The sequence below is a fragment of the Garra rufa genome, chromosome 10 (assembly GCF_049309525.1).
Source record: "Garra rufa chromosome 10, GarRuf1.0, whole genome shotgun sequence".
Classification (NCBI taxonomy): Eukaryota; Metazoa; Chordata; class Actinopteri; order Cypriniformes; family Cyprinidae; genus Garra; species Garra rufa.
In genome coordinates this window covers 29,734,029-29,758,934 of record NC_133370.1, presented here as the reverse complement: position 1 = coordinate 29,758,934, position 24,906 = coordinate 29,734,029, and the positions used below count along the sequence as shown (strand labels likewise).

Genomic DNA, 24,906 nt, shown 5'->3' with positions numbered 1-24,906 from the left:
TTTATTTATTTTTTTCACTAGTGTTTGGAATGGTTTTAATTATTCATATAATTCATGATATAGTTATTTTACACATGCAGCTGCCATAAAAATCTGTAAGATGACATCACCTGTTTATTGCTCATTTAGTGCTCTTCAGTGTCATTGCTGTAGCATGATTATAAAAGTGCCCAACCCTTAGTTTTCGAGAGCACTACAAGTGGAATTAAACCTATAATAACTTTGTATGAGACATCTGCATTATTAAGCAAAAATGATAAATGACTTTAGGGATGGTGTATAATTTTTAAATGGAGAATGATTGTGTTGGAACTTTGAAAGCCTTGTCAGTAAACACCGGAATTAAAAAAGCAAACAGTGACAAATAGTTTGAAAATGAGACTGCAAATCACGTGCATTTCCCATTATAGTCAAATTAAAGCCATGTGCAATATTGCATCTGTGTTATGTTTCGGACCAGACATTGTAATGTATTATTTAGTACCAGTGCTGGGCAATGAATAATCGCATCCAAAATAAAAGTTTTATAATAATATAATACATGATATATAATATATGTGTGTGTACTGTGTATATTTATTTATTATGTATATATAAAGATACACACATACAGTAAAAATATACTGTGTGTGTATATATATATATATATATATATATATATATATATATATATATATATATATACATATTGTGCTAGGACTGGCTCTAACATCTACGTTGGGCTGTTATATAACTTTTTTTTATTAGCTAGTTTGTTTTATATTAAATATATAAAGAATTTTATTATAAAGAACATAGCAAATCAAATGGGAAAACCATTAAAGGGATTGCTGGGTATTAATATAATGTATATTATGTCTCTTACTGAATTTGTAGAAATTCATTTTTTACATATTTTGGATTATTGGGGCTGCGCCAATATTTCGATGATGTTAAATGGTTGCACTCAGTAAGCTACTGTTGCTACCTGTTCTTATTATTACCACAACACAACTTGGAAAATAAAATACTGATACGATGACCACAGCTATTGATAGAGCTTACAGGACGCGATGGATATAAGCGTAGACTTAAACCAAATGCTGTACGATTGATTTTTCCCCACAGGGACCACCGGATATCAAGTGAAATCCAAGGCTCAAAGGCATCACTAAAGTGGAAAAAACAAAGATGTGCCTTTAGGAAGTTGTATGCGTCCACATGCATCTTCCCATTCTTTTTATCACTTGGAAATGGAGTGGAGATTTATACTGTTTGCCCTTCAGTTGAAAGTTACAACCTAAAGCACAATGCATCTTATCAGTATTTTATTTTTCTGGCTGTGTTGTGATAAAAATAGCAACAGGTAGCGACAGTAGCTCACGAGTGCAACCATTTGACGCCATCAAAACAATGGCGCCCCCTATAGTACACAATTATGTATAAAACGATGTGGATTTTTAAATTAACACATTTTTCATGGGTTTTCTACTACATATTTCAGTAACAAACATCGTTTATGTTATATTTAGCCATAGATCAAAACACATCAATTTAATTACTGCATATTAAGGTTGAAAATGTACATTTGAAATGTAATGAGAAGAAACGCCATGTATCTTAAATGCAGGCATCTTCTTTACATTGTGTTGAGCATGAATGAATTTGTCGAGTCATAGATTTGTAAATTTGGCACTTGAGGCTTGCCGTCTCCCTCTTGTACACGTGACTTAGAAAACCTATAAATATGGGTAGCGGGCGTCCATTGTGTTCACCAGAGAGTCACTGCCGTGGACAACAGACAGTAACAGTATGGCGTCGACGAGCCGGTTAGTTACATTTCTGCTGGTTTTGTGTCTCTGTAATATCGGTCGGTAAACGCATAGCATAGATGAGCTTTTAATCGTAGTTTGTTGTCGTTCCGTTGCGTATAAAGGAAATCTTAGATATTGAATACACTGTCATTTTCTGCTAGCGCATGTTGGCTAGCCATTCGCATCTTATGAAAGAAGACAAAACGCGAGTTCGTTGCGGCAAAACAAATGTAAGAAATAAGCGGTCAGCTGAGTTGTTTCATATCTGCGTGGATGGTTGAGACGCCTGTCAAAACCAAACACAGCCATCACAGAGCTAACAGCGCTAACTGCACGTTACATCACTAACAAAATGGGCACTTCAAAACTCTCAGGAAGTGATTTCCATTGATTATTGAATAAACATTTTCTATTAATTCTAATTGTTGTCTGCGTTGTTGAGGCTAGAACATCAGTGTTTAGTAACAGTCATCTGCTGTAACAGTCCAAGCCACCCTTTTGTCCACTGTTAAACAGCTGAAAGAGGTTTAAAATAAAGAACATCTTCTATATTATATGATGAGACCTGTTATTTCTTTTGTGTAACTGTTGATAAGGGCAAAGGCAGATTCTTCTCTATTGACAGTTTTTAGGAACTGATTAATAATCATTGATAACTTCTGCCAAAAAAAAGCTTAATGTTTTTATATAGATTAAGCATAACAAGCCCCTGGGTGAGCATATTTAAAATAATGGATAACTTAACAATACAATAAAGGTCAGGAAGGGACACTGAAAGTTGATGTTATATTTACTCTGTGGTTCTGCTGTTTAAAAAAAAATATGCAACAAACACATACCCCAGCTCTATATGAATGTCTGTTTTGGTTTGTTTGGCATATTCCTGTATCCTTATCCATCGTCAAACAGTTGTTTAGTCAGTAGAGTTCATGTGGATTTTTCCTGACCTCTGGAATTTTGTCTATTTTAGTGGAGACTCTCTTCCCAAGGTGCAATGCCCCAATCACCCCGATGCACTCCTGGTGGAGGACTACAGGGCAGGAGACATGATCTGTCCTGAATGTGGCCTTGTAGTAGGTATGAGTTTGCACTTGCTTCTGAATATTATAATAAGTGCATCCGAAAATAAAAATTAGCCCATTATTTACTTACCCTCAAGGCGTCCTAGGCAGGGTTCGAAATTAACTTTTTTGATCACCAGCCAAAGTGGCTGGTAACTTTTTGAAGTTACCAGCCAATCAGAATTTCCATTAGACACATTTTTACGTGGTGAAAATAAGAGATTATGAATGCCACTGAATGAAAATTTGGTCATTTTATTAACAGTGCATGAAAAACGTACAGAAAGTGCAATACACACAACAAACTACAGTTATAAACTGTTATAAACTTAACTATACATCTCATCATTTCCTAGTTGGATGGAACAGGGTGGCCGCGGATCCTTAAAAAGTCTTAAAAAGTCTTAAATTCCGTTGTCCTAAAATAAGGCCTTTAAATGTCTTAATTTGTCTTAAATCTAAATCCAAGGGTCTTAAATTTTTTACACTTTGAAAAGGAAAAGTTTATCGTTTTGAGGAGAATCTCCTGCGCAGGTTCTAAATCTGTTCTGTTGCTAGACACGCGCTTGCTTGACAACGCCTCAGTGTTGCCAGATTTAGCGGGTTTCCGCCCAACTACACGCATTTGAATCGCAGATTAGCTGTTAAGTTTAACCATCATAGAGTAAAAGTTTATAATTAGCACATGTTTTTACGTTGCCGCACACACCTGACGCGAGCACGCGCAGAGAGAGAGAGAGGAGAGAGAGGCGCGCGGCGCGATTCACACAGATTGATTCCTCTTTAACTGCTATTTGAACGGAAACGTACATACCCAAGTCATGTCTTAATACCCGTTTTGGTATTCTGTTTAACAGTCGTTTATGTCTTCAGTGAACCGAAACAGCTGAGAAAGAGATGCGTGCCAGTATTCGGTTTGGGCATTTGGCCTTAAAGAGACAGTGTCCTATAAATACCTGCAGTGAGAAACACTAGTTATTTTACAATTAATTATTAAATTTCCCCTCCTGAATACTAGTTTTATTGATTTTATTACTAACTTTATGTTGTATTCATTTACACTTGTCATTTGTGTAATTGTTCTTGTTTTGTTACTGAACTTTAGTTCAGATAGTAGTTTTTGCTGTGGATGAGAAGTAGCCTACCTAAAGTAAGCATTCAGTAATTAGGAAAAAACAAACTTTTTTTTTGCTGATCCGAAAAATGATCCGATCCATGACTCAAAATCCGTGTTTGTTACACTGTTACATTGGCTTCAAAGTGTGTGAGAGCCTTGACTTTGTCATGGAATAGAAAATAATTTCTTCTTCTGGAATAGTGTTTTCTGTTGAATATTCCCAAGAATAATCAGTTAAATAAAATAATAATTTAAAATATCTTCATAGTTTTGTGCTAGACTTTTGCGGGACTTTCAATTTGGTCTTAAATTTTGTTTGAAAATGGTATTAAAAAGTCTTAAAATGTCTTAAATTTAACTTGGTCAAACCTGTAGACACCCTGTGGAAATGCTTTACTGCCTCGATTTTAAAATTACTGGTCCCCACCAGTGATGCGTGGGTTGACAAGTCATCCAAAAATATTTTTAATGATATTCGGGTCGCTGTCGGTCGGGTCGTTTGAAATAACGGGCAATTAAATGCCAATTAAACCTTTGTAATTTATATAGTACTAGACACAATTTTCTATGAAATACATAGACCTACACATTATTGGCTGAATAATATTTACCTTTTGAATGTTGAGCGTTATTAACTGTTGAATAAATGCTGAGGCGGGATAAAATGCCTGTTTTTCCAACACGTTGAACTGAGCAATGCCATTGTACCATTTTTATAGGCTACTTTTAAACGCATATAGCTCAGTAATGTCAGTTTTATGTTTATGTATGATTTTTGTTGGGAAAGTCGAGGGAGAGAGGCACACTTCGATTAGACTGGATAAACAATTGCAGCATCTTAATTGTTAAGAAAATGATATTCCTAATAAATGTCTCGAATATTTTGATTATGTCCAATACTTCTCTTTCTTTTTAGGAATTATTAGACACATTTTGCTATGTCTTTTCAAATGCCTAGGTCTGTTTAATTTCCTTAATTAAAATTATTAAAATTAAAATTTAATTTCTAGCACTATTTTTAAACGTTTATTAAAGCAATAATATATAAATGATCTCATATATATGCTTGTTTAAATCCAGGGATTAAAAACGAATTCCAAGTAAAAACTGTATTTTTTCTTTACATTTCCAGAGAGGGAACAAAATTAAACATTAGGCCTACTATAAGTTCAAAGCACTATAATTTCCTTATTCATTTGATATAACTATTCATATATATAAAATAATATTATTTTGTCATATTCGTGATTCCTGAATATCTATATGAAAATTTCGTTTTGAAGTGCATTCGTTATGTTTGTCTAAGAAAAGTCGTTAACCTAGCCTATTAAGTTGATTTAATATTCTCGATAATTTTTAGAAAAAGTTAAAAGTTAAGAAAAAGGGAATTAGCTTGTAGTCTATATATATATATTTAGGGCTATAGGCTAATCTTTTTCTGAACTTTTATTACACTGTAGATCGAAATAAAATAATTCTTGATCATATTTAACATCGCAGAATCACTGACATAATTTAGAGTACTTCGAAAATGAAACTATTTAAATCTGTATAAAGGAAAGAAAATAAATCACAACAAGAACAATCTGTATTTTTCTTGTAATCAAGAACATTTCTTTTGACAAAATGACTTAATGCCAAATGATGTTTGACAGTGAAAGCATCTTCACCGCAGCTGCATATAATCGCTGGTGTCAGTCGCAAATATTAAACATGCGGGTCAGGAAGCGGGTCGGGTACAGTTTACTTTTTTTTTTTTTTTTTTTGCGGTCCGAGTTGCGGGTTAGTTGAAAACGACGGTCGGGCTTTGTTTTGCACGATCTGTCAACATTTTCATCTTCTGCCTCCTTCCTCTTCTCACCTCTTCCTGATCCTGACGTCTGTCCTAACCACCGCAGCATTTTGATTTGAGCTTATTTCGCTGTCCAGCTCAGTCCTCTTTGCTCGTCCGATATTTCCTATTTCTTGTTTGTATTTTCGCGCTCTCGTCGTCGATTGGACCCGCTAACCGAAGCATACAGTATCTGCGCGCTGCTGCCAATAGGTATCTAAAACGTCACCCGTAGTGTAGTGTTCATGCGAAATGTAGGACGGAGGGGACAAACGACCCAGAGCGTCTCTGACATGATTTGCATGATTGGCTCATGCATCACCGGCCAAACTGGCTGGTAAGTTTTTATCAATACCCGCCAAAATGATTTCTAACCCGCATTTGGCGGGTTGGCGGGTGTTAATTTCGAACCCTGGTCCTAGGTGTATATGACTTGCATCTTTCAGACAAATCCAATTAGAGTTACATTAAAAAATGTTCTAGCTTGTTCAAGCTTTATATTGACAGTGGGCGGTTGTTTTTGTCCAACAGTCCAAAAGAAGTCCAACAAAGTGCATCCATCCATAACAAAAAGTGCCTCACACAGCTCTGGGAGGTGAATAAAGGCCTCCTGTAACGAACCAATGCAATTTTGTCAGAACAATATCCATATTTAAAACCTTATAAACACTTTTCTGTAGCTTGTGCTAACTCATGTGCACGCAAGCTGTTCTAGGCGGATGACGTAGGACGAATGTGAAACGCATGTCTCGGTGAGAAGTGACAAATGCGGAAGCACTGAGGAGAGCGCAAAACAAAACACAGGTCACAAATTAGAAGTACAAAATGAGGATTTGTAAAGAAAAGCCCTGTGAGGCATGGATGAATGCACTTTATTGGACTTCATTTGAACTGCTGAACAAAAACACCTGCCATTATAAACACTGACATTATAAAGCTTGGAATTTTTAATATAACTCTGATTAAATTGGTCTTAAAGTCATATACACCTAGGATGCCTTGAGGGTGAGTAAATCATAAGCTAATTTTCATTTTTAGGTGAACTACTCCTTTAAGTGGACATTTTTCATCACTTAGTAGTAAGACGAGAAGCTTGTGTTTCTTTTCTTTGGCAGGTGACCGTGTAATTGATGTAGGGTCAGAGTGGAGAACGTTCACCAATGAGAAAGCAACTAAAGACCCGTCTCGTGTTGGTGACGCTCAGAACCCTCTCCTCAATGGAGGAGACCTCACCACCATGATCAGCAAAGTAAGGAACTTGTCTGCCTATTTAATGAAGTTGCTACATAAATGTGTGTTCTCAACTTGATTTCTTAAATATTTTTTTCCATATGATATTTCAGGGAACAGGTGCAGCAAGCTTTGATGAGTTTGGAAATTCCAAGTACCAGAATCGGAGAACCATGAGCAGCTCTGATCGAGCCATGTTGAATGCCTTCAAAGAGATCACCACCATGGCCGACAGGATCAACCTCCCCCGAAACATCATTGTGAGTGTCCCAGCCTACTGTTATTGAAGTAGATGGTAACGTAATAATGTAAAAAATAATGAATTATGAAAATTATGTTTACAGGATATTGAACAAAAATATTTAGTTTTTGTAAACCATGAAAGTTTAAAACTTCATGCCATTAAAATACTGGATGTTAATTTAAAATAATTTAAATCATTAATTTTCATTCAATAGAGCTTTTATGGAAGCCTGTTTCCGCTACTGAATAAAAAATAAAAGAAGGTAATTGCGACTTATTTTCTCGCAATTGTTAGTTTCCATCTTGCAATTCTGACTTTTTTCTCAGAAGTGCATGCTAGAAACTCAGGATTGTGAGTTTTAAAATCAGAATTGCTAGTTTTGTATCTCGCAATTCTGACTTTATAACTTGCAATTCAATTCTGAGGAAAAAAAAATTGAATTGTAAGATAGTCGCAATAAATTTTTTAAAAATGTATTTATTGCAGTTAAACAGGCTTCTATAGGTTTCTGCTCACTGATTTCTACATAAAGATTTTACATATATGATTTTATATATTATACATCAGTGTTTCTGTCATGTTTTACATCAACACGTCCGATGTCACAACTTGGCAACACGCGTGTATCATCTAGATTAGAAAAGTTTAGCACTTTGTAAATACATTGATGGTCATTTATTAATCAGTAACCTCACTTTAAGAGCATATTCCGTTATCCTCTCAATGAAGTTTCCTTTCTCTGTTACAGGACCGAACAAACAACTTGTTCAAACAGGTTTACGAACAGAAGAGTCTGAAAGGAAGAAGTAATGATGCGATCGCTTCGGCCTGCCTTTACATAGCATGCAGACAGGAGGGTGTCCCTAGAACGTTTAAAGGTAAAAAAAAAACGCATGTTTTTTTTATGATGTTGTTTATTAATGGGCTATATTGTAATAAATTTACTGCATCTACCGTTAACTTTGATCCACCAGTCTGGTTTCAAAAGTATTAGTTCCTTTCATTTTCTTCATATGGGAATTTCATAGCTCATGGTTCATAGCTCTTAAAGGGATAGTTCACCCAAAAAAAAAAATTCTGTCTTGAATTACTTACCCTCATGTTCTAAACCTGTAAGACCTTAATATGAATTTCAAGACGCTACGAGAATACTTTTTGTGCTCAGAGAAAACAAAAATACCTTTATTCAGAGTTGAAGGCACACACAGAAGAGAAGAAATTGTTTAATAAAGTTATTTTTTGTTTCTTTGAGCACAAAAAGTATTCTCGTAGCTTTGTAACAGTACGGTTGAACCACTGATGTCACATGGATTATTTTAACAATGTTCAATGCCTTTCTGGGCCTTGAACATGGTAGCTGGATTGCTGTCTATGCAGGGTCAGAAAGCTCTTGGATTTCATCAAAAATATCTTAATTTGTGTTCAGAAGATGAACAAAGGTCTTACAGGTGAGTAATTAATGACAGAATTAAAATTTTTGGGTGAACTATATGGGAAAAAATTCTTCCAGAACAAAGGGTGCTGAAAAAGTGAGTGGGCATTGTTGCCCTCAATACGTGAGTGTATTTGTTTGAGTGACCAATGGAAAGCAGGAGGAGTGCTCTGGAAAACCTTAGTTTTGTAACTCCATTTGGTGATGCCAGTGCTGCAGAAATGACACACTTCACCTTTAGCATTATGCTCGATAACTCTATAACTGAAGATATTTAGCTATCAATATTCCAGCAGGTCTTGACATACAAGTTTGTTTAATAATTTCTGTCTCCCTTCACCTTAGAAATCTGTGCCGTGTCTCGGATCTCAAAGAAGGAGATTGGCCGTTGCTTCAAGCTTATCCTGAAGGCTCTTGAGACGAGTGTGGACCTCATTACAACCGGCGACTTCATGTCACGTTTCTGCTCCAACCTGGGCTTGCCGAAACAGGTGCAGATGGCGGCCACTTACATCGCCAGGAAGGCCGTTGAACTGGACTTGGTTCCAGGACGCAGCCCGATCTCAGTGGCAGCCGCAGCCATTTACATGGCCTCTCAAGCATCTGCTGAGAAGAAGACACAGAAGGGTAAGAGAAAACTAATATATAGACCAGTTCACAAGTATTGTGAAAATTAAAAGGGAAAGGCGATATGTTAAAATTTCCTAATATTTTACTTGCATCCATGTCATCCAAGATATCTTTTTTTTCTTCTGCCGAAAAGAAATGAAGGGTTTTGAGGAAAATATTCCAGGATTTCTCTCCATATAGTGGACTTTAATAGGGATCAACGGGTTGAACGTCCAAATTGCAGTTTCAGTGCAGCTTCTCAACACGATCCCAACCAAAGAATAAGGTCATTTAAAAAAAAAAAAAAAAAAAAGTAAAAATTACTATACTTTTCACCACAAATTCTTGACTTCACGCTAATCACTTGGAAAGGTCACGTTATGTAGGCAAAGTACCGACCCAGTGTTTACAAAGCAAATGTGCAAAAAAGGTAAAACTGTGATGTTGGATATTTAAGTTGGAGGAGAAAATGAGACAAAGTTTTTTACTCTTTCCTACCTTTTTTAACCAAAATACACTGTTGAAGAACTAACCGTGTGTAACTTTTCCAACGTGATTTAGATAATGAATAAAGTTGTGGACGCGCATCACAGAGCTAGTGAGCAAGTAGAGCATTTGTGGTTAAATATTTAAGTTTCGGAGCGTCTATTTACACTAAGTGCAAATAGCCCGTCTTGTTGGCAGAGACTATTTACACTAATGCCGAGTTCAGACTGCACGATTTTCAAAGCAATCGCGTCACAGATGTTTTCACACTGCATGACTATCTGGGGTAGCATTCCGTCTCTGCTGTGTTCACACCGCACGATGGATCGGCGACAGGGGGTTTCACACTGCATGACTTTACAATAGGAAGAATCGCCGACAACTTTGTCCCGGTCTGCAAACTACGTCTCACAACCAAACACACGCGACAAGTGACATGGAAACAACGCGAGGTCAGGCGTGCAAGTTCTCACGTGAGTTCTCATGTGAGACTGGGATTATTATTAAAAAAATGGTAGCCCGCAAGAAGCTTGTCATACAAATTGCATGTGCACTCATTTGCAGCGAAAAGAAAAGAAGCCGAAGCTATGCTTGTTGACATTGTGGTCTATACCTTCGTAACTCCTCCCCCAACTTCCCACTGGCCTGGATGTTGCTGTCTCATTGGCTGTAGGTAATCGCCGATGTTATTTTCAGTCAGATCACCTTTCACACGGCATGATTTTTAATCGCCGACAGGTCCAGATATTTAGCATGCCAAATATCTCACGGGTGTCGGCGACACGTCGGCGATTCTCTCAGATCGCGTCTTTGATATTTCGCACTGTGTGATTGTCACTCACGTGAACGAGCAGCGTTTTGCATGTGATTTCGGGCATTTGTCGGCGATTTCTCAAAACCTGTCGGCGAGTCAAAATCGGGGCTAAAATCATGCAGTCTGAACTCGGCATAACTCCACCGACCATTGTGTGATTGGAATAGTCAACATTACAAAAGATGGTTGCTAATTGTCAGCTCTAGTGGCGCAGAGGAGAAATCGCGTTTTACTCTTTTCGACGCGACCGCTGCAGGTTCGAATCCCCCTTTTGACTTTTTTTCTCCCTTTTCAAATCTCATATCATATCAGAAAGGCATTTATTTTTAATAAAAATTAAGGACATAATTGAAAAGTTGAAAATAATGTATCGGTTAGGGTAGGTGTAGGGAGGGCTTATTGTCCCAATAAGGCAGTTCCATTTAATAAATTGAATTAAAACTATAATTTACACTTGTACACTTGGTGTCAGGACGTAATTACTGCATACTGTTATAATTTACTACAATACTGAGGTGCAGATAATTGCGTCTATTTGCAATAGGTATTATAAATATCAGAGAATACAATGAATCCATAGCTATTTGCACTTAGTTTTTATTTTTTTAGAAAATGACAGATGGTTTCGCTAGATAAGACCCTTAATTCCTCGACTGGGATCGTGTAGAACCCTTTGAAGCTGCATTGAAACTGCAATTTAGACCTTCAACCTTTTGATCCCCAATGAAGTCCACTATATGGAGCGAAGTCCTTCAAAAACGTTTCTTTTCCACTGAAGAAAGACATGAACATCTTTGACATGGAGGCAAATTATCAGGAATTTTTATTTTGGAAGTGAACTAAACCTTAATGGAAATGATTTTTCTCCTGTGCAGAGATCGGGGACATCGCTGGAGTGGCAGACGTCACCATCCGTCAGTCCTACCGTCTCATTTATCCCCGCGCTGCCGATCTCTTTCCTCCAGACTTCAAGTTCGACACACCAGTGGATAAACTGCCTCAACTGTGAACACCCATGTGCCCCACGCTCACCGCTCTTTGTACTTTCAGAATTTTTGCCCTTTTCTCTTTGAAATTTGCAAGGTTTGCTCTTTCCCCCGTGCAGGCACAAGCCTTTTGAAAAGACGACGGCAGGGATTCGACAAAGTACAGAAGACACATTCCAAGTTTAATCGCAGATTGCAGGCTGTACTTTCATTCGTGTGTATATAAATTGTACATATGTCTAAGTGAGAATTTGGTGGTTGCAACTAGGCATATTTCTTACTGTAACATTTTCTTTTGTAGGAAATGATTTTGTTAGCTTGTTTGCATTATATTTAGTAACTTAATAAATGCTTTTCAGAAAAGCATGGTGAACATCTCGGAAATCCCCAAGACAGGTTTGCAAATACCTTGAGCTTTGAAAGCGTGTAGCTCACGAATGGTTTTATTTCCCCCTCTTTTTTTATTTCCCGAGGGGAATATTATGAAGCAGAAGTTTCTGTTCGTGTGTTTCTGTTCCTGTATCCACAGCTCAGTTATTATAAAGATTTCATGAAACATCAGAGAATCTTTTTTGAAGTGACAAACCTCATTAGGTCTACAAAATGCAGAAAGACTCAGAACTTACATAATAAACATTTAATTTTTTTCGCATTCATGATGGCTGACAGTTTTAGCAAAACCTGTTATTTACACCATTGTCAGGTCAAACTTCACAACTGTACCTTTGAATCTTTTCATCATGCTCAGACATACAAGTAGTGGGTAGAAAACCTTTGTACAGTCCTTTGTTTTCCCACAGTTTAGATAAAACATGGATATTTTAGACAAAATTAGTGCTTCCAGCTTGATAGCGTTTATGTAGTGTAGCCTATATAATACACCAGACCTCAAACTAACATCTCCCCACTCCACTTGGATTGCTTATTACACATATGAAGCTTCAGGCCTGTTTTTGAACATCCAGACCAGTTATTAGTATATTTATATTGATATTTGGTGTCTAGCATAGATTCCAGTCTGTCACATCTCATGTCCACATACGAAAAAACATAAAAATGAAGGAATTTCAGTAGGGAACAACTAGCGCTAGGTCAACAAATGAGGTATTGTGATTGTCTGTCACATACACAATATTGTTCAAAAGTTTGAGGCCAGTAAATTCTTTTCATATTTTTGAACCCTTACAAAAATTATCCATGGTTTTACTACAAATAAACAAAAAAAACATACCATACTATACCATATTAGCCACGGTTGTTTTGCTACACTAACCATGGTATTTGTAGTAAAGCTATTACACAAATGGTAGTCAATACGTAAAAAAAAAAAAAAAACGGTTACTACAGTTTAACTATAATAAAACCATGGTAATTTATTCCTGTTTTCCCTAATTATTCGGTTTGAATTTTAGCAGCCTTTACTTAAGTCTTAAGTGTTGAATTACAGTATCAAATGAATAGTTTATCAAAAAATGTAAATTCTGTCATTAGTTAAGGTCATGTCGTTCCACTCCAAAAGAAAACAAAACAAAAAGACCTCCGTTTAGCTTCGGAACACAAATTAAGATATTTTTTATTAAATCCGAGCGCTTTCAGACCCTGCATAGACGGCTACAACAGCAAGAAAACAAAAACAACTACATTATTCAACAATCTTTTCTCCTCCGTGTCAGTCGACGCGCGTTCACGAGAGTACCAACAACGCAACTGGGAAGAAAATAAATGGAATAAAGTAGTTACTTTTGTTTTCTTAGCGCACAAAAAGTATTCTCCAAGCTTCATAACATTACGATTGAACCACTGAGGTCACATGGACTATTTTATCGATGTCCTTGCTTCCTTTCTGTGCCATTAAACGTTTCAGTCAGAAAGCTCTCGGATATCATCCAAAATGTACGATGAGTAATTAATGACAGAATTTTCATTTTCGGGTGAACTAACCCTTTAACTTATTTAAAAAATGTGGAAGAACAAACCCTTTTACTCCTTTCAGAAAAAAAAAATCCTACTGATCCCAGACTTTTAAACAGTACTGTAAATCCACTGACAGCTTAAGTCTGGTTTAAAAAAATGAACAAAAAGCATGACCCTATCCTGAAACTTGATAGAAAAATAACTTACTGAATAGAAATAGATGCATTTCCTGTTTCAGAGCACTGACATATAAATGACTAGTGTTCCAACCTGTAGTTCATATTTGTGGTTTTCGTTGTAACTAGGATCATAATGCATTAATACTGTACTGTAGGGAAGAGTATAGACTCCATTACATAAAAATGGCTAGATGTTTTGGTAATGGTGGCAAACTCTACATTCATTAGATGAGGTACAAAATATCACCTATTATTCCGGTCTATGGCTTTAAAACACTTCCACATAATTAACATTGACAGCTGACAGACTTTTGAAGCCAGTCGAGTTGTAAATGCTTCTAAATACAAAAATATTCAAACCAAGGCTTGATGAGTTTCTGTGGGCAAGATGAATGTGGATGTGGCCTACTGACTTCCTCAACACTAGGGGGTGTCAGTGAGACAACTGATCACATGGTTCACAAGGTGTCAGTACAGTTAAAAACTATACTGTCCAGTTCATGTTTTCCTTATTAGTGCTTAGGTCCAAATCATTGGTTAACATAGTAACACAATACTCCATTTTTAAAAACAAAACAGAAAATAAAAGTTTCTTCATGTTAAAACAAAAAAGGGCCTGTGGTAATCTTAAAATAACACTGACAACGAAAAAAGGGATATTTGCAAATGATCTGATTCACATTTCCTGCATCTGTGTGTGCTTGTGTGCTTGTGTGTGTGTGTGTGGAGAGAGGGAGGGATGGCTAACACCAGTCTGCGATATAGTCAAAGTCTGCAAACAGGTCCTGCTCGTGCTGGTTTAAGGGCCGGGGTTCTCTGGGCGGTGTGAGCACCGGAGCCTCTGAGGTAAATTCATCGTCAAAATTACTAACGTCACTTGAACTCTGGATTGTGGGTACAAATGGTGGCTTCACTTTCTTTGCTAATAGTCCATCCCATTCGATATTCTGGAAAAAAAAAAAAAGAGGTACAAATAATTTTTATATTCAGAGAAAGAGAAAGGGGAATGAATGGAAATATGTAGCCAGATGGTTCAGAACGTACTCTGAAGAACAGATGTTTCTTCACATCCTCTGCATCACGTTCACCAGCTCCAAGTCGTCGTTCGGGATTCCTTCTTAATAACTGTGTGCAGAAGTGAAATATTAATAACATCACTGATATTTGTGTTTTCCACACTGGTAAAGCTGCTCTTGGTACCAACCCTTCGCATAACAGAGATGGCCTCCGTTGAGAGGAATCGTGGGTAGCGAACTTCGTCATTCACAATGCTGTCAAACACCTCTTCTTCATCGTCACCAGGAAATGGAGACTATGGAAACATGAATTCATTTAGTAACACAAAACTTTCACATTTAATACATTTGATTGAGTATGAATATCTTCTTGTCAAGGTTATGAGGCATGCTCAAAAGATTTTGATTTTTGTAAGAAAGTTATTCAAGGAAGAACATTAACCTAGTAAAGACATTTCTAATGTTACAATTAATTTCTGCCTCATATACATTACCAGTCAAAAGTTTTTGAACAGTAAGATTTTTTTTAATGTTTTTTAAATAAGTCTATTCTCTCCAAGCCTGCACTTTTTTGATCTAAAATATTGAAATATTTTTACCATTTTAAAAAACTGCTTTCTATTTCTAATATATTTTTAAATGTAATTTATTTCTGTGATCAAAGCTACTCTTTTTTTTTAAGCATCATTACTCCAGTCTTCAGTGTCACATGACTGATTTGCTGTTCAAGAAACAATAATTATCATTCTCAATATTTAAAACAGTTGTATAAAACAGTATATTGACAGTATATAGAAAATGATAAAAAATTAATACTTTTATTTTGCAAGGATGCTTTAAATTGATTAAAGTGATGACAGACATTTATAATGTTACAAAAGATGTCTATTTCAGATACATGCTGTTCTTCTGAACTTTCTATTCATCAGAGAAACCTGAAAAAAAATATTCAGCTGTTTTTAACAATAATAAATGGTTTTTTGAGCAGCTAATCAGAATTTTAAAGGATCAGGTGACTAGAGTAATGATTAGGGTTGTTCCGATTCCGATACTAGTATCGGAAATGCCGCCGATACCACAAAAAAATCTAGCATCGGAATCGGCGAGTACTTGAACCCACGTACCGATCCGATACCATTTTCTTAAGATGTTATTCCCGCTAGCAAATCAGAAGCCAGTTCTTCTTCGTGGCTCAGAATGCAAACAGTGTTGCCACAAGCAACCACTGTTTAGAGCAGCGAAGAAGAAATACAAATGTGCTAGCAGTTTGTCCGCTAAAACGGCGGCATGTCTCATATGTAGGGCTTTATGATTTCTGCGATGCGGAAAACACGGACGGAATCGCGGAATCCAGTCGAAATGGAACTTACAGTTTAACGCGGAACGTCACGGAATTTGTCAAAGTTTGATACATTAATCAAAGGTAGTTCATTACACTTAAATCAAATCGACTAATATTAAGCCAAAAACCGACTGTTTAAATATGAATTAATGCGTGGTTCTGTGTTAATGAATTGTACAGGCGCGTGGTTTGTTTACTCCTTGTACTGAAGCGCGCGGGACACTTGCGGTAATATTAAAGGGCTCCAGACTGTGACCAATTTTTCTGCCAGTGTTACTAATTTTCGTGAGCGGTCACACTGGCGCGACCACCGCGTTGTTCAACTCATAAGCTCTGCCATTTCTGTCTCAGATGAGAAACATAAAATGGCACGCGAAACGAAAGTGAAACTAACACGACACGTTTGAGCTGCTCAGCGCTGACAGTTTATCAGCTTGGACTGCAATGCAAACAAACTTGCACAAACCCCGAACAGCTTTATTCGGGAGCCAACGTTGATTTTGCAACACTGTTACTGCTGCGAGATGCAGTGAGGAGCATTTGAAAATGCTGCACAATGAATAAGGTTGCTGCGAGATCTAGTGAGAATCTTTCAAATTCTGCCCAAAATTCTCTGTTATAAACAGGGCTGATGTACGTCAGAAAACCAGATTAGTAATACTAACTATATGAAAAAATATTACTGTCAATTGTATGTCATATAATAAAAATACTCTAGTTCACTGTATATGTCATATAATAAAAGTTCAATGTATGTCATATAATAAAAATACTCTAGTTCACTGTATATTTGTTTTATTAAGGAATAAGTCTGAAGCACACAATAAAATAATTTATTAGTATTATCTACAGCTGTATATACAATTACACACCCAGGTATCGGATTAGTACTCGGCATCGGCCGATACCCCGAGCCCAGGTATCGGAATCGGTATCGGGAAGGAAAAAAGGGTATCGGAACATCTCTAGTAATGATGCTAAAAAATTCAGATTTGAAATCACAGAAATAAATAAGATTTTAAAATATATTTAAAGAGAAAACAGCCATTTTAAATAGTAAAATTATTTCAAAACTTTACTGTTTTTCTACACTTTGGATCTAATAAATGCAGACCTGGTGAGCAGAAAAAACTCCTTTAATCTTACTGTTCAAAACCTTTTGACTGATAGTGTAAATGCTGTTTTTATACCTTCTATTCATCAAATAATCCCAAGAAAAAATGTGATTACCACAAAAAATATGAACTGTTTTCAACAAATGTTTTTAATTTTTGGCCAGTAAATCATCATATTAAAATGATTTCTGAAAAATCAAGTGACACTGAAGACTGGAATATTGGCTGCTTCAGTTTTGCCATCAAAGGAATAAATTACTTTTTAAAATATATTGAAAACAAAACTATTATTTTAAATTCCCTAAATATTTCATGTTTTACTGTATTTTTTAACTACATAAATGTAGCCTTGGTAAGCATTAGAGACTCCTTAACAATAAAATAAAATAAAATAAAAACATACTGACTCCAAACTTTTGAACGGTAGTGTATTTACAGAGATGATGAGAAATTAATAAACCAAAATAGGTCTGACCTCTCCGACAAGCATCTCAAAGATGAGCACGCCAAGCCCCCACCAGTCCACCGCACGCGTGTAGGACGTTTCAGTTAACACCTCAGGAGCCAGAAATTCTGGAGTGCCGCAGAAAGTGCTTGTTCTGTCCTGGAAACCCATTCCTAACACAGAAACAGGAAAAACATTAGCCTCTGGTGCTTGTATAGCAGACAACACAACAACAAACATACCCTTACCTTCTTTGCAAAGACCAAAGTCAGCAATTTTGACGAATCCCTCTGTGTCAAGCAGTAAGTTATCCAACTTCAGATCTCTGAAGAACACATTAATTCATTCTCAAACAAATTTTATTTAAAAATTGAATCGTTAAGCACAAAGCACCACCATTTTTTCTTATACCTGTATACAATCTTGTGTTCATGTAAAAACTGTAACCCCAGGACGACACAAGCTGCATAAAACCTGCAACAATCAAGAACAATGTAATGACGACAATAGCTTGATTATAATATTTCTAAAAGCATGCCTTTTGTGTTACTCACGTGGCCCGTGGCTCTGAAAACACATCTGCATGAATGTGCATCATGAGGTCTCCTCCTGCTGCGTACTCCATTACAAAACACACATGCTCCTTAGTCTGGAAACATGCAAAGAGATTGACGAGGAACGGGTGCCGCACGCTGTTCACAGTCTCAAATATCCTCTTCTCACACATCAAACTGGCAGAATAGAAAATAAGACAGGATAAAATAAGACCAAACAGCTGGTATTGGACAAGTGTTGCTCACAAATGGCCGTATATAAAACAGAAGAGAATAATTTACCTTTCAACCTCATCACGGGCAACAATATCTCCCTTCTTAAGGGCCTTGATGGCAAACATTTCACCTGTAATACTGTATTCCGCTAATAACACCTGAAGGAAAAGGTAAAGGGACACAGATGTAATGACATCTAGATTTTGAGTGTTTTTTTTTTTAAATCATTATTTTGGGTATTTGTCAAGGTATATGGTTTTTACCTGTCATAGAAGATCACTGAGTATCATTGATTCTTTCCTTTAAATGTAAATATATACATATACACTACCAGTCAAAAGTTTTTGAACAGTAAGATTTTTAATGTTTTACATTTTACAGTACAGCAAAAACAGTAAAGTTTTGAAATATTTGTACTAATCTAAAATAACAGTTTTTTTATTTTAATATACACTCACCTAAAGGATTATTAGGAACACCATACTAATACAGTGTTTGACCCCCTTTCGCCTTCAGAACTGCCTTAATTCAATGTGGCATTGATTCAACAAGGTGCTGAAAGCATTCTTTAGACATGTTGGCCCATATTGATAGGATAGCATCTTGCAGTTGATGGAGATTGGTGGGATGCACATCCAGGGCACGAAGCTCCCATTCCACCACATCCCAAAGATGCTCTATTGGGTTGAGATCTGGTGACTGTGGGGGCCATTTTAGTTCAGTGAACTCATTGGCATGTTCAAGAAACCAATTTAAAAAGATTCGAGCTTTGTGACATGGTGCATTATCCTGCTGGAAGTAGCCATCAGAGGATGGGTACATGGTGGTCATAAAGGGATGGACATGGTCAATAACAATGCTCAGGTAGGCCGTGGCATTTAAACGATGCCCAATTGGCACTAAGGGGCCTAAAGTGTGCCAAGAAAACATCCCCCACACCATTACACCACCACCATCAGCCTGCACAGTGGTAACAAGGCATGATGGATCCATGTTCTCATTCTGTTTACGCCAAATTCTGACTCTACTATTTGAATGTCTCAACAGAAATCGAGACTCATCAGACCAGGCAACATTTTTCCAGTCTTCAACTGTCCAATTTTGGTGAGCTCGTGCAAATTGTAGCCTCTTTTTCCTATTTGTAGTGGAGATGAGTGGTACCCGGTGGGGTCTTCTGCTGTTGTAGCCCATCCGCCTCAAGGTTTTGCGTGGTGTGGCTTCACAAATGCTTTGCTGCATACCTCGGTTGTAAAGAGTGGTTATTTTAGTCAAAGTTGCTCTTCTATCAGCTTGAATCAGTCGGCCCATTTTCCTCGGACCTCTAGCATCAACAAGGCATTTTCGCCCACAGGACTGCCGCATACTGGATGTTTTTCCCTTTTCACACCATTCTTTGTAAACCCTAGAAATGGTTGTGCGTGAAAATCCCAGTAACTGAGCAGATTGTGAAATACTCAGACCGGCTCGTCTGGAACCAACAACCATGCCACGCTCAAAATTGCTTAAATCACCTTTCTTTCCCATTCTAACATTCAGTTTGGAGTTCAGGAGATTGTCTTGACCAGGACCACACCCCTAAATGCATTGAAGCAACTGCCATGTGATTGGTTGATTAGATAATTGCATTAATGAGAAATTGAACAGGTGTTCCTAATAATCCTTTAGGTGAGTGTACTTTAAAATGTACTTTATTTCTGGGATCAAAGCTACATTTTCAGCATCATTACTTTAGTCTTCATTGTCACGTGATCATTCAGAAATTATTCTAATATGCTGATTTGCTGTTCAAGAAACATTTAATTATTATTATTATTATCATTATTATAAATATTTAAAACTGTTGAGTACATTTTTTTCAGGATTCCTTGATGAATAGAAAGATCCAAAGCTCAGCATTTATCTGAAATATAAATGATATGTTTTTCTGAACTTTCTAATCATTAAATAAACCTGAAAAAAGAAAAAATCTCCTCAGCTGTTTTCAACATAATAATAATAATAATAATAATAATAATAAATGTTTTTGAGCAGCAACTCAGAATATTAGAATGATTTCTGAAGGATCGTGACTGGTGTAATGATGCTAAAAAAATCAGCTTTGTAATCACAGGAATAAATTACATTTTAAAATATATTCAAATAGAAAACAGTTATTTTAAATAGTAAAAATATTACACAATTTTACTGTTTTTGCTGTACTTTGGATCAAATAACTGCAGGCTTGATTTAAAAGAGATTTCTTTAAAAAAAATCTGTTCTTAACTTGTGACTGGTAGTGTAAGTATAATCTATATGGAAATAATATACGTAAAGTCTGTTCACTAAAAAAAAACTAAAAAAGTTGATAGTAAAGTAGGAATTTCAGATGCATTATTTTCATTTAATAATGGACAATAACTGATAAATGGTCTAAAATTAAATCAAATACAATAAAATAAAAAAATTATAATAAAGGATATATTATATATAACATGCATTACATATAAATTTGTTCACATTAATAAAAAAAAAGCTAAAATCAATCATTTTTAAACGCTACAGATAAATTAAGGCAACAAAATATTAAAATGTTCAATACAAAAAATGGTTATTTTGAGATTTTTATTTTTTTTTAAATTATTTGTGTTTTTAAAGAGCAGAACTTTAAATGAGAAAGGTTAAATGTTTTTGTTAAATGTTACAGGTAAAAAATTTTCAATAGAGAAAACAGAAAATAATCAGCACAAAAATAAATAAATAAACAGGCCATAATAAATATAGGTACAATAAGGTTCCATTTGTTTATACCATAGACTGTAAAAAATATGGACGTAGTATCCGTGACGTCACCCGTAGGATTCTGAAGCTCTATTTTGAAGCCTGTTGTGGGCGGTATTCGGCCGTCGCCATCTTGGAATCGCGTCACCGCGCGTCACTCCCGGATAATCAAAAATGGCCAAAAAGGCGGGACGTGGGTGGAGCTGGTTGCTGAAACCACGCCCGCCTAGCGCGACAGTGGCAACAGCAGCGGCAATCCCCCTGTCACTCAAGTGGCCACGCCCTTAATTATGCTGAACTTTAAGGCTTAATATAACTTAAACGGATGAGTTATAAAAAAATTCACCCCCCTCACAGTTGACATGAAGGGCAAAACTAGCTATATAGACCAAAACCATTTTTTGAACCAGGCTGTAAACATACTTTTTTCTGCTGTAAAGTTGGGCATTTTAACATGGGGAGTCAATGGGACTGACTCTCTTTTGCAGCCAGTCTCTAGCGGCCAATCGATGAATTGCATTTTAAGACACTTCCGTGTTGGTTTCAATAGAGAGAGCGGGAGGTTGCCCCTTGGTTTATACTAACAACATTAGTTACTAAAGCATTTACTAAAGCATTTATTAATCATAGTTTGTTCATTTCAACATTTACTCATACATTACTAAAATCCAAAGTTTTATCTGATAATATTATTTAAAGGACATGAGCTAACATGAACTAACAGTGAACAACAGTTTTGTAACTAAGATAAACAAAGATTAATAAATTTTTTAACAAATGTATTGCTCACGGTTATTTAATGTTAGTTAGTCTAACACAAACTAATGGGACCTTATTGTAAAGTGTTACCTAAATATCCAATAATATTATTGGCTTAGCATTCACCGCTAAATTAAAAAAGGAAACTAAGCATAAATAGCCTCATACCTTTCCAAAATGGCCACGGCCTAAGACTGCAACACATTTGAAGTCTTTAAGACTGAAATGAAACTGTTCTTCCTCCTCTTTGTCCCTACAACAACAAAAGTCCTTTAGCAACGTTGAATAAGCACAAGACAAACAAAAGAGCTATAAATAGTTCACCTTATTTCTGTGCTTTTTTGGACAGTTATGAGCTGTAATGCTGACGGCTGAGTCTCATGTTCCACGACTTCTGCGAGCTCAGACTGAACAATGATGCTATTCCTGTCATTTCGGTAGTCGAATGCGGTCAAAGCGCCCTGCGAAAGAAAAAAAAACGCCTTTCAGCTGCTGCTGTTTATACAAGATGACAGTGGATAGATGGTATCCTTATGTTAATAAAGGTAACGGTGAAGGCATTTCCTTTTCCCTTCAAATGCAAGAGGGCAGATGAGAGACTAAACTTGAATTACATGTCTGCTTCAGATCTTTATCCTCAGAGTTTAAAGGAGTGCTTTCAAGGAAACAGATGACATCAATACAGATGCCTGCGCAGCTTATCTCTACAACAACCACATGATAGTGTGTGATGTTACCTGTTCTTGCTCTTTGTTGGGGATCTTGTCCTCAGGCAGGACTTCTCTTATACTAACAGGAGAGTAGTGCTTTGGTGTAGCGTCTTTGTCAAAGTCCAGTTTTGTCACTATTGGGTCACTAGAGAGGGCAGACAAACACAAACAGACATGTGAAAGCACTGTCTAATGACTAGTTTAACAAAGTAAGCGTGTATGTTCATACCTTCTCAGAGCAGGGGTTCCTGGGTGACTGCTGTGTCCAGTCTCAGCTGCCAGCTCTGCCACTTGAGGACTAAATGAGTTATTGGGAGAGGGAATGGCCCTCCGCACTAGCCGGCCCCATGTACCGATGCTCATCTGAGGGGCCCGCAGGAACGGCTTCCCTGCAGACATGGGAGATGAGAAGAAACACATTTATCAGACCCATATAAAGCTCTTTACTTGAGATCAGGGTAATATAAACAAGAAGCTACAATGACAATAACATAAACTGAACCAAATGGTGTTTCACAAAGGAAAGCTTTCAGAAGGTGCAGGTGTAGGTTTGGGAGTGAAGCCCAGGTTTGCTGACAGGTGGGAATAAATCACGGTTTTGCTTTATTACAAGCAGTATGGCTGTTTTATGAAAAGGGGTTTTATTTACAATTGGCCCATGATTTGTTGGAAATCATTGGCTTTTTGTGACAGTTTTAATGTTTTATTTTAAAAATCAACATTTTATATTTTAGTAAAACGGGTTGAATTTCTATGTAAACATACTGTAACTTTCTGCTCAGCTTGCTATGAAATTTAAGACTTTGTGACATCACAAACATAAATATATTAAAACAGCCTGCCCAGTATTAGACCCAAACACAAACCTGTAGCCATCTTTGTGAAAGGATACTACTTTGCTACTCAGCTGAAAGTATTAGTTCACTTCCAGAAGAAACTTTCCTGATAATTTAGTCACGCCTATGTCATCCAAGATGTCCATGTCCTTCTTTCTTCAGTCAAAAGGAAATTAAGGTTTTTGAGGAAAATGTTCCAGGATTTTTCTCCATATAGTGGACTTCAATAGGGACCAACGGATTGAAGGTCCAAAATGCAGTTTCAATGCAGCTTCAAAGGGCTCTACGTGGTTAAAAGTATATGCATTTTTCATTTCTCTTAGAAAAATTTCATTTTTCTTCAACTCGCTATTCCCCATTGAAGTCCACTATATGGAGAAAATATTGGTTTTCTTTTCGACTGAAGAAAGAAAGACATGAACATCTTGGATGACATAGGGGTGAGTAAATAATTAGGAAATTTTTATTCTTGAAGTGACCTAATCCTTTAATAAAACAGCATACACTACTGTTGGGCTCAATTCTAATTTGTATTTATTTATTTTTTTAAGAAAAGAAATTCAGCAAGGATGCATTAAATTAATCAAAACTGTCAGTAAAAATATTTATAATGTTACAAAAGATTTCTAAATCAAATAAATACTGTTCTTTTGAACTTTTGATTTAAAAATTCCTGAAACAATTATTACATTTATTATTAAGTATTATGGTTTCCACGTAAATATTGAGCACAAAAGATTTCATTTTGATTATAACAAGTAATTTCATGTGATTTACGAATAATCATGTGACACTGAAGACTGGAGTAACAGCTACTGAAATTTTTTAATATTTTATTCTCTTAACCTCAGTTTTTCAGCTTCAAATTTGGAACATAACATAACATAACTTATTTAGACATAAGGCTTTAATTTTATAGCAATTATTGGATTAAAACATTTTATAAAATATTTATTTTATATGAAATAGAAAAAAAAAGTAATTTAGTACAGTACATTTTCTACAGTACATTACAGTAAATTTAAACTTCTATAACTTTTGCATACTTTCATTTTTTGAAATAATTCCACAACCTTAGGTCTGTATTCCATTTATTATCATTATTATTAACACTATTTAAAAGTTGAGTGCATTGTTTTAGGATTCTGATGAATGAATCCAAGATCAGCATTTATCTGAAATAAAAAGTTTAAATTAATTTTATTTTATTATTATTATTTTTGGGAGGGAAATAAATTATAGAAATGAATACTTTTATTTAGCAAGGATGCTTTAAATTGATGATAAAGACATTTTTAATGTTACAAAAGATAAATGCAGATAAATGCAGTTTTTCTGAACTTTCTATTCATAAAAGAAACTCATTCTACTCAGCTGTCAACATAATAATAATAATATTAATAAATGTTTTTTGAGCAGCAAATCAGAATGAAGGATCATGTGACTGTAGTAATGATGCT

General features: G+C 36.1%; 2 protein-coding genes across 2 annotated transcripts in view; one reads left to right on the top strand and one right to left on the bottom strand.

Moving 5' to 3' along the window:
- The first annotated feature begins 1,736 nt into the window (after positions 1 to 1,736).
- gtf2b (general transcription factor IIB) lies at positions 1,737 to 12,257 on the top strand. Its single transcript, XM_073848550.1, has 7 exons — positions 1,737 to 1,808; positions 2,764 to 2,870; positions 6,918 to 7,051; positions 7,146 to 7,292; positions 8,025 to 8,154; positions 9,054 to 9,335; positions 11,493 to 12,257. Exons 1-7 carry the CDS (start codon positions 1,792 to 1,794, stop codon positions 11,624 to 11,626), a joined length of 951 nt encoding a protein of 316 aa, XP_073704651.1. The 5' UTR covers positions 1,737 to 1,791; the 3' UTR covers positions 11,627 to 12,257.
- The window catches only part of pkn2a (protein kinase N2a), a 31,870-nt gene continuing 19,189 nt past the window's right edge, over positions 12,226 to 24,906 (bottom strand). The window contains exons 6-18 of the mRNA XM_073849419.1: positions 23,058 to 23,085; positions 22,840 to 22,999; positions 22,638 to 22,755; positions 22,225 to 22,361; positions 22,069 to 22,153; positions 18,451 to 18,542; positions 18,169 to 18,345; positions 18,026 to 18,088; positions 17,863 to 17,939; positions 17,645 to 17,787; positions 14,901 to 15,008; positions 14,741 to 14,821; positions 12,226 to 14,643 (exon numbers count right to left, since the gene is read on the bottom strand). Of these exons, the coding sequence (XP_073705520.1) occupies positions 14,440 to 14,643; positions 14,741 to 14,821; positions 14,901 to 15,008; positions 17,645 to 17,787; positions 17,863 to 17,939; positions 18,026 to 18,088; positions 18,169 to 18,345; positions 18,451 to 18,542; positions 22,069 to 22,153; positions 22,225 to 22,361; positions 22,638 to 22,755; positions 22,840 to 22,999; positions 23,058 to 23,085 (1,473 nt within the window). The 3' untranslated portion in view covers positions 12,226 to 14,439. The remainder of the gene's footprint in view (positions 14,644 to 14,740; positions 14,822 to 14,900; positions 15,009 to 17,644; positions 17,788 to 17,862; positions 17,940 to 18,025; positions 18,089 to 18,168; positions 18,346 to 18,450; positions 18,543 to 22,068; positions 22,154 to 22,224; positions 22,362 to 22,637; positions 22,756 to 22,839; positions 23,000 to 23,057; positions 23,086 to 24,906) is intronic.

Excerpts from the sequence above, each read along its gene's own strand:
- gtf2b (XM_073848550.1), top strand. Across the intron at positions 2,871-6,917 it reads TGAATGTGGCCTTGTAGTAG|GTGACCGTGTAATTGATGTA; the intron begins GTATGAGTTTGC and ends TTTCTTTGGCAG. Across the intron at positions 9,336-11,492 it reads TGAGAAGAAGACACAGAAGG|AGATCGGGGACATCGCTGGA; the intron begins GTAAGAGAAAAC and ends TCTCCTGTGCAG.